We start from the raw sequence: 10,637 nt of genomic DNA on the forward strand, positions 1-10,637 counted from the left end.
TTTTCTTCTTTCTTCCTTTTTTATGTGTATGTCTACTGCTATGGACTGCCCTCTGAGGACTGCATTAGCTGTATCCCAGAGGCTTAGGTATGTTGTATTTTTAATTTTTATTTGTTTTTAAAAAGTTTTAAATGTCATTCTTTATTTCTTTATTCATGTTCTAGCAGAGAATTATTCAGTTTCCATATGAGTGGTTTTTAAAGCTTTACTGTTCTGTGGTTAATATCTAGTTTTATGGCAATGTGGTCTGAGAAGATACTTTGTATTATTTCAATGTTTTTTAATTTGCAGAGGCTTGCTTTGTGTCCTAATATGTGATAGATTCTGGAGAATGTACCATGTATACTTCAGAAGAAAGTGAATTGAGTTTTAGTTGGTTGCAGTACCCTGAATACATCCATAAGGTCAAACTGACTGATTGTATAGTATAGATCTTCAGCATCTTTTTTGAGTTTCTTTTAGGTTGACCTATCCTTTGGTGATAATGGTGTGTTGAAATCTCCTACCACTATTGTGGTACTGTTTATTTCTTTCTTCAATTCTATTAATTGTTGTTTTATTTATTTTGCAGGTCTACTATTTGGTGCATAAATATTGACCACGGTTATGTCTTCTTGGTCTATTGTGCCTTTAATCAGATACAACCCTGCTTGCTGAAATGGAGGTGGACCTGAAGTGCTTGCTGCAGAAGGTTGAGGACTGCAACCTTCAATATGGATTGAAGCTCAACATTAAGAAAACAAAGATCCTCTCCACTGGGCAGATTGGCAGCATCATGTTATATGATGAAGAGATTGCAATTTTTAACAGCTTTATTTGCTTAGCTCTACAATCAACACTCTTGGTACTGGCAGCCAGGAAAATAGAGATTAATTACGTTGGGAAAGTCTGCTGTCACAGAGACCTCTTCAAAGTACTGAAGAACAATGATGTCAGTCTGGAGACTAAGGTGTGCCTGATCCAGGCCATAGTCTTTGCAATTACTTGCTATGCATTGGAAAGCTGGACAATGACTAGAGATGATAGAAGGAGAATTGATGGCTTTGAGCTGTGGTGCTGGAGAAGAGTACTGATTTACCATGGACTGCTAAGAGAACAAACAAGTTAGTCCTAGAGAAGGTGAAGCTAGGTTGCTCCTTGGAGGCAAGATTCTGAAGCTTCATCTGGCATATTTTGGGCATGTTGCAAGGATGGACCAGTCCTTGGAGAGGGATGTCATGCTTGAGAGGATGGAGGGACAGCAAGAGAAGAAGACCCTCAATGAGATGGATTTATTCAGTGACTGGGGTAATGGAAGTAGATGTGTCAGAGACAATAAGACGGGTACAGCATAGAGCAAAGTTTAGAGATTTTATACATAGGACCACTATGAGTCATCGGTGACTCGGCACATAACAATAACTACAGTAGGGGAGCTCTGGTGGCCTAGTGGCAAGGAGCTGCAACTACAATCCTAGAGGCGCACAGTTCGAATCCACCAGATGCTCTGCCGGGGAAGGAGGAACAATCTCCTCCTGTACCAGTCAGATCTGATTTGACGGTACAGTCACACAAAAATAATAAAATAAAATAAAAACAAAACAAAACAATAACTACAGCAATATCCTTCTTTATCTTTGATGATGGTTTTCATTCTGAAGTCCTTTTTATCAGAGATTTGTATTGCCACTCTGGTTTGTTTTTTTTTTTTAGTTAGTCATTTTCTTGGGATATATTTTTCTAGCCTTTGGTTTTTGGTCTGTCTTTCTTTTCTTTTTTGAAATATGTCTCTTGTAAGCAACATACTGATGAGCTTTGTTATTTTAACCATTCTGCTACTCTCTTTCTCTTATTTGATGCATTTAGTCCATTCACATTAAGTGTGATTATTGTCAGGACAGGTTTTACCATTGCAATTTTGTTTTGATTCTTTTTCTGTTGTGTTAGGTTACTATGGTCCATCCACTTACCTTTGACATCTCCATGTGAATGGCTTTCACTTAACATTTCTTATAGTTTTGGCCTTGTTTTCACAAATTCCTGAAGTTCCTTCTTTTCTACAAAGGATCTAATTTCTCCTTCATATTGATGGAGATCTTTGCTGGGTACAGAATCCTTGGCTGGCATTTGTTTTCTTTCAACTTTTTGTATATGCTATCCCACTGTCTTTTAACTCATATGGTGGTTTCTGCTAAGAAATCAGAACTTAATAGAATTGTTTCCCTTTTGTCAATGACTCTTTAGTTTTCCCTTGCTGCTTTTAGAATTCTATCCTTAGCTTTTTATTTGAAGAATTTTTTTTTGTGAGGAAAATTTGTATTTTGAATTAGCCTGCTGGACTCAGTTTAGATGATCCCAATTTTGTTGGCAACATCCAAAGCATCATAATCAGGAGCAAGTTGAACATAGGCCTTCAGTCCCTTCTTCTGTCCACGAAACTCTGAGACCCTGAGATTTCCTTCCCTCTCCACCCTTAGCTCCTGCCCTTGCCTCTTCCCTTACAGCCATAGTGTTTTAAATAATTTACTATGCATCTGAGAGCTGGACAGTGAATAAAGATAACAGAAGAAGGATTGATGCCTTTGAACTGTAGTGTTCAAGGAAAGTACTGAATATCCCATAGACTGTCAAAGAATAAGCAGATATGTCTTAGGAAAGTGTAGCCAGAATGCTCCTTGGAGGCAAAGATGATAACACTTTGTCTCGTATATTTGGGTCATGTTATTAGGAGAGGCTAGTCCTTGGAAAGGGACATTATATTTAGAAAGGTGGAGGGTCAGTGAAAGAGAGGAAGACACCTAATGAGATGGATTGACCCAGTGACTCAAGCAATGGTTTCAAGTATGTCATAAATGATATGAATGGAACAGGATAGGACAGAGTTCAGATTTGTTTGTTAATGGGTTTGCTATAAGTCATGCTTGACTCAATGGCACCTAACAACAGCAATATTTCATATGTCAATAATATTTAGAGGTCTCTGGCACAGCTGGACACACACAGCCATTGCTTTTTGCAAAAATCAGATCCTATGAGAAACAAATGTCATCTCTATGGGAACTGATATCCCTTGGGCCTACTTGGACCTTATTATCCATGGCAGAGACTAATTGATCATCAGAGATCATAGGTCCTTGTAGACATTCCAGAGCCAAAAAAAGTGATTCTCAAGTTTTCTCATTTTGCTATTACTTATAGACTGTATTATGTCTTCCAAAATACGTATTATAAATCCTCAGCTCTACACTCTTGATTATATAGTTCCATCTGGAATTGGATTGTTATTCTAATGAATGAGGAAGGATTAGTGTAAAATATGTTTTGAGTCAATGTGTTTGGCATAGCTAAATTTCTGCTGAGTCCACTCTTTCTTACTAATAATGATCTTATAGGATGGAGTGAAACTGCTCCATCAGGTTTACATAACTGTTTATGGATGTAGACTGCCACAGCATTCTTTCTTTGAGAGGCTGGTTTATTTGAATTGCTGACCCTTCAGATAGTAGCCATCATACCAGTGGGCTCTTACTTTCAAGATAAAGAAGAGATCAAACAAGTAAAGAGATGAGAAATGTGGTAGATAGATAGAGAGATGCCAACACATGTGAAGATCTCTAAGGAACCAGGGAACAGAAGCTCTAAGAAATGAGAACCTTCTTCTAAGGCCAATAAAGAAAATTTCTCCAAGAGACCACTCTCTGAATTTGGACTTCTAATCTTCAAAACTGTAAGAAGGAAGCTCTAGTGACCTAGTGGTAAGAAGCCATGCTACAATTCCAAAAACACGAGGTTCGAAGCCAACAGCTGCTCTGCAGTAGACTGGACAATCTCCTCCCGAGTGATATACTGCCTCTGAAAACCCATTGCAAGGTCAGCTATGAGTCTGTTCTGACTTGATGACACACAACAACAACAACAAACAGTAAGAATATGAATTTTTGTTTGTTAATGTCATCCATTTGTATTATTTCTATATTAGGTATAACAGCACTAGATAACTAAGATACCATGTGACAGAAAAATCAGAGATGACTTCTTTGGGTGGAACAAAGACAAAGTCCTTCATCTGTTAGACCCAAAATTGCTGCTACTTGAAATTCATTGTCCTTTGCTTTGAGCCTGTTACTCTCCTGAATGGAGTTTTGTGAAAAGACAGTGGTGTATGTAGAATGCAACACTGGCAATTGTGTGTAGGAAGAATAGATATTTAAGAATATTTCAGTGAATACTAGAAATATCAGTTAATATATGGTGGGTTTTTTAAAAAAATAATTCCTCCATTTTAGTACTTATCTAATTTTGTATTTTAAAATCTTTGTGAGAGAGTTTTACTGCTATAATTAAAACCAGTGGAAGGGGAGCTCTGGTGCCCAGTGGCAAGAAGCTGCACTGCATTCCCAGAGGTGCGTGGTTCGAATCCACGAGGTCCTCTGCTGCCAAAGGAGGGATCTCCTTTGTACCAGTCAGATCCGATTTGATGGTACACACAAAAAAAATAATAAAATAAAAAAAAGTTGAAAAACACCCATAGGAAAGGAATCAAAAGACCTGGGACACTGTCAAGTGGTTCCTTGCAGAAAGGAAGGGGCAGATATATCCATCCCCGAACCAGGTGATGATGGTGAATGTATTTGTTTTTGTATGTGACAGTTATTCCATTTTTATCTTTATTATATGTATTATATATTTTTAAAAGATAACAAACTATAGGGTTTTCTTGATTGTAATCTTTACAGAAGCAGATCTTCAAGTCTTTCTTCTGCAAAGTGGCTGGGTGTGCTGTATCACCAGCCTTTGCTTTAGTGATGGGGCACTTAGCCATTTGTTCTTACAGGACTTTCTCTTGTTCTTTTTTCCTATCTCTTTACCAATACTTAATTTAGGAAGTTATTGCTTAATTTTTGCTTTCTGGATGGATCAAAACCTGAAGGGCTTGATACCACCAGAAAGTTTGGTGGTTCAAATTCTCCTGGAGGAGTTTAGGGAGACAGGTTTGGAGATCTGTTCCTCAAAGGTTGAAGCCGTTTGACCCTGTACATAAGGGGTTGCTCTAAGTAGAAATCAAATCTATTACAACAGACGGTACAACAGTAGAGTCCTGCAATTATAATTAAAGACATGTTTGAACACAAGTAATACATTTAAAACCTCCCTTGAGTCCATGGCATTGTTTATTTCCAGTTTTAAACTCTGAAGAGAATCAGTCTCTTTTACTTTTTCATGTAGACATGCTCATGCTCTGTCAACATCTCAGTCCTCCACACTCATGTGGGAATGTATTGTACTTTTCTATACAGCAGGACATTGACAGACAACAGAAAGAACTACTCAAGAGTTTCATCGGTCGAGACGTAAGGGAGGGAGACCCAAGGTTGAGCGTCCTCTCCACTTGTAGATCTCATAGCTTTTATTAGAGAAGTTCGACAAGTTTTCCTTTCTATTAAAAAACAAATAAGTTTTACAAACACATTGACTAGAGTCTCAAGGTTGACTGATGATCCTGATCTACCAAGCCATAAACAGAATTTTGAGCCAGCAAGAAAATATTTTCTTAGGGTAGTGTTGTTGATTGCCGTGGAGTCAAGCACAACTCATAGTGACTCAGTGAACAAATGACCTGAACCCCTTCTATAACTATCATCTTTTCTCTAAGTTCATAGAGTTTCCAGAGACATATTGTTTAGGAAGTGGCTGCCACTTCTGCTTCCAAACCTGTCTTAATCGGGGAGCTCCACAAAACACTGTTTATGGCATTTGACATCCCAATGGTACAGGGTTCAGCATCACAGCAACCCCAGGTTACCTCACTGCAGGAAATTGACAGAATAGTGCTGTACCAATGGAAGAATCTTCCTGCAAAATATAATAAAACTAGGCCTGAGGGCCCAAAGGACTTTTAAATACAAAAATAGTGTTGACTCTAAACAAGAGGCTTAAATAAAACAAACAATAAAAATACCCCAATATTCAACACTGATTCTTAACCAAAACAAGAGAACCCACCGTTTAGAGTCCAACTGCTTCACCCAGTCTCCAAAGTGGTGAGTAGGGTCTGATCTTAAATAGAACGGTTCTCCACAATATAAGCATATTTTTTTAGCAAAATATTTTAATTCTATGAGTTGACTATCTAGTTAGCATCTCAATAGATGTCTTGTCTTGATGGCAGTCATGGTAAGGGAGGTTTCCCGGGTCCTGTTTCTTGTGTGATGCTGTTCTTTTTGCCCCCCTCAAAAGTGGGTGGCCCTTCTCCAGGGTGTTGCTTTAAAATGTATTAATTTTAGAATGAATATTCTTTAAAAAACCCAGCAATCATTTGTCTATTTGCTATACTGAACACCGTGGAGTTGCTGTTTTGCTGAACACTGTTCCATGGTCATGTCAAATACCATAATGGTTACCCATTAAGTACAATATTTGGATGAGCTTCCAGATTGATCCATGTAGGGAATCAGGAGTGGCATCCACTTCCGAAATTAGATGCCTCTGGAAACTCTAAAAACTTTCTTATAAATGTACAGAAATTAAGTTAATTATAAAACAGAATTCAGGTCTTTTGTGCAAAGTTTACTCTGAGTCAAATTTGACTTGACAACACTTCACCACTGCTAAATGAGACTAGTGCTGTTATATCTGGAGGAACACTCTTCCACGCTGCACATCACTTTTTGTCAATGTGTGATGATAAGTGGTCTGGGTTTGCTATGATGCTGAACCTTGTGCCATGAGAATAGCAAATACCATAATGGTTTCCCATTGTGGACAGTGTTTGGTGGAGCTCTCGGTTGTAAAACAGGTTTGGATTCAGAAGTGGCATCCAATTCCTAAACCATATGCTTCTGGAAACTCTATGAACTTAGAGAAATAACAATAGCTATGGAAAGACATTAGGGCTTTTGTTCATAGAGTTGCTATGAGTCAACCTCGACTCAATGACAATCAACAATAACAACAACATGGTGACATAAATTTAACTTTAAGGAGACAAGCTGACATTAATTCACAAACTCATTTTTTTTATTGAACAAATAAGTATTAGGGATGTTTTCCTTATACTCTAACACTAAGCACTTAATAGAGTTCTTTCTTTATTCAGAGTTTTCTCTGATTATATTTTCTCAGTCCAAGCAGCTCCTGAATTAGTTAACTTAGCCTCTAAATCTCCCCCTTTTATTTACCTTTTTTATTCTTTTGTTTTTAGGCTTCATCTGTAGGTACTTTAAGGTGCTCTGATTCCCTGCGTTACTGAATTCAAATGCAGAAAAAACACATTATTCCAACTAAAGCCCATGTTCTACATCTGATTATATTTACTAAGGTGGCAGGATTTAGGAACTGAAAAGAAGTTTGCATATCTCCTAAGATTTTGTTTTTTAACTTTTGATGGTTGATCTGCATTTGAATTTGTAATTCTTGCTCCAAGAAGGTAACTTGATTCTAAAGATTTGTTTGAAAAACTCTTTGTAATTATTTTTAATTTCATCCCAAATACATTGAGAAGTTTTATAGAGAAGCGGAGTAACACAAATGTGTTTATTTTTGTCAAGCACACTTCAAATAGTTTCATCTTATTAAAGCCTGTTCCTCTTCAAGCCATATTGTAGCAGTTTTGAAAGCCTGTAAGAGGCTTATAATTTCTTTATAAATATTAATACTTGTCTTGGGTAATATTAGCCATTACATACATGTTCTACCACTTGAGCAATATGTGTAGATTATGTTAAAGACACTCTGTTAACAGTGGCAGTAGCTAGAATAACAGTTGTAGTTCCTGTTTTGGTTAACTTATTTCCTGTTTTATTCCCTCACAGGTTATTCAGAAACTGATGGGAAGAGAAAATCTCACACTGGGAGAACGTTTCATCTTGGTGGGCTTCTCAGATCAGCCATGGCTAGAGAAGATCTTGTTTGTGTTCATCTTGATATTCTACCTTCTAACACTAATGGGTAATGGGACCATCATTCTGGTCTCCAATCTGGACTCCCAGCTTCATACACCCATGTATTTCTTCCTCACTCACCTTTCCTTTATTGACCTCATCCATATGACCTGCATTAGTCCTCAGATGCTAGTCAACCTTGGGAGTACGGATAAATCCATAAGTTTTGCTGGATGTGTGGCCCAGCTTCTCATCACCTTGGGTCTAGGGGGCACTGAGTGCATACTTCTTGCCATGATGGCATATGATCGCTATGTTGCTGTCTGTCAGCCCTTGCATTATTTAACCCTCATGCCACCACAACTGTGCTGGGGATTGGCCAGCATATCCTGGTTTGTTGGTTTCAGTAACTCACTGATCCATACATCTATTACAATAACTCTTCCCAGATGTGGCCATCACTGGATAAACCATTTCTATTGTGAGACACCTCCAATAATACAACTGGCCTGTGTGGACACTTCAAATTACAGAAAGGAAATTACAGTGCTGAGCAGTATATTCCTCATCTTTCCTCTCTCATTGATCTTGGTCTCTTATGGGCGCATTGCACATAGTGTGTTGAGGGTGAAGGCACCTGGAGGGCGACAAAAGGCACTTGGGACATGTGGTTCCCATCTCATAGTGGTGACCATCTTTTACAGTACTGTCATCTATATGTATATGACCCCAAAGACAAAGCTCTCTCATGATGTGACCAAATTTGTGGCACTGCTATATAATTTTATTCCACCTGTGCTTAACCCCATAATTTACACTTTGAGAAACAGAGACTTTAAGAAAGCAATAAGGAAGATAATGATAAGAAAACAAGAAAGGAGAAAATAAGTTTTTCATAGAATTCATCCTTTTAATGAAGTAGAAAGGAGGTTCCAATGGGAACACTTCTGAAAAGCTGTATATTTTGAATGAAAAATTTAAGTAATAACTTTGTGACCTGTCAGAAGCTTTCTGTAATTTCTTATTGTCCTTAGAATGGAGACTGCCGAGGATGTTGTTGTTTGTTCATGTCACACAGTTAGTTCACTATGACTTGTAGCAACCATATGAGTAACGGATCTGAAATTTGGCCCATCCTGTGTCACTCTCACTATCTCAGCCATTGCCCAAATCCATTGTTACAGTCACTGTATCACTACATTTCATTCAAGGTCTTCCTTTCTTTCTTTCTCTGATACTTTTCCCAGTATAATATCTTTAATCAAGGACTAATTCCTCCTGAAAACATGCCCAAAGTGTAGGACATGAAGTTGTAGACACGAAGACATGTAGATACGAAGGACACTATCTTTGCCTCTAAGGAGTACCATGGATAAACTTCCTCTAAGACGAACTTGTTTGTTCTTTTAGAATTTCATGGAGTATTCAGTACTCTTCTTCAGCAACACAATTCAAAGACATAGATTCTTCTTCTGCCATCCTTTTTCATTTTCTAGCTTTCAGATGCCTGGGAACAATCGAAAGAAAATACCATGGCTCGGATCAAGTACACCTTAGTTTGTAAACTAATATCTTTTCTCTTCAGCATTTAAAAAAAGGTCCTTAATTTGCCCAATGCAACATGTATTTTGATTTTTTTCACTGCTATTTCCATGGATGTTGACTATACTTCCAAGTAAAATGCAATTATCGACATCTTCAACCTTTTCCCTTTCTATCATAGTAATGTTGCCTATTGGTCCAGTGGGGAGGATTTTTGTTTTCTTTATGTTGTGAAGTAATCTTTGTAGTCTTTGATTTTGTCCATATAACATTGCTTCTTAAATTATTTGCTTAGTTTACAGATTGAATAGGTATATAGAGAGAATACAACCCTGACACACTCTCTTCTTAATATTAAACCATACCAGTTGGGTCTTGGCTGAAAAGTAGAGAATACTAGAAAGATGTAGACTTGTATTTTCTTGATTATGCAAGGGCATTTGCTGGTGTGGGTCATAACAAATTATTGCTATGATTGAGAAGAATAAGAAGGACACTTAATTATGTTCATGTGTAATCTCTACATAGACCAAGAAGCTCTACATAGACCAACAGGATGAGAGAACACTGTATGGTTTAAAATCAGGAAAGGGAGGTATTACTGTTTCATTCTTTCTATTATCTATTCTATCTATTATATCACTTATTCTGTCTGTAGGGAGCACTTGTGGTAAGAAGCTGTGTTAGAATTCCAAAGCCATGAGATTCGAATCCCCCAAAAAAATTCCGTGGGAAAAAGATAGGCGATATCCATGTGATTAAATGCCTCTGAAAGTCCACTGGAGGGTCAGCTCTGAGTCTATTGCAACTTGACAACACACAATAACAACAATATTCTACTTGTATACTGGACAAATGGTTCAAAACCTGAACTATGAGAAGGAAAATGTAGCATCAAGATTGGAAGAGTTCTAATCATGCAGATGACATAACCTTGCTTGCAGAAAGTGAAGAAGACTTGAAGCACTTACTTCAAGAAATCAGAATACAGCCTTCAATGCGGGTTATATCTCAACATCAAGAAAGCAGAAATCTTCAAAACTAACCAAAAAGCAACATCATGTTGTTGTTGTTGTTATTATGTGCCGTCAAATTGCTTGCGACTCATAGTGACCCTATGTACAACAGCCCTAAACTCTCCACTGTCCTGTACCAATCGCACTGTCTCTGACACTCCCATCCCGATTATCCCAGTCACTGAATCAATCCACCTCATAGAGGGCCTTCCCCTCCTGC

The 10,637-nt window shown here is 37.8% G+C and overlaps 1 protein-coding gene across 1 annotated transcript; it reads left to right on the forward strand.

Annotated features, from left to right (window-relative positions):
• The first annotated feature begins 5,207 nt into the window (after window positions 1–5,207).
• Window positions 5,208–8,747, forward strand: LOC102865219 (olfactory receptor 2G3-like). The gene is made up of 2 exons (XM_006898160.1): window positions 5,208–5,330; window positions 7,791–8,747. Exons 1-2 carry the CDS (start codon window positions 5,208–5,210, stop codon window positions 8,745–8,747), a joined length of 1,080 nt encoding a protein of 359 aa, XP_006898222.1.
• Window positions 8,748–10,637: the final 1,890 nt, after the last annotated feature.

The sequence above is a fragment of the Elephantulus edwardii genome, unplaced genomic scaffold (assembly GCF_000299155.1).
Source record: "Elephantulus edwardii isolate Elephantulus edwardi_28Jun2011 unplaced genomic scaffold, EleEdw1.0 scaffold00221, whole genome shotgun sequence".
In the NCBI taxonomy this organism is placed as follows: Eukaryota; Metazoa; Chordata; class Mammalia; order Macroscelidea; family Macroscelididae; genus Elephantulus; species Elephantulus edwardii.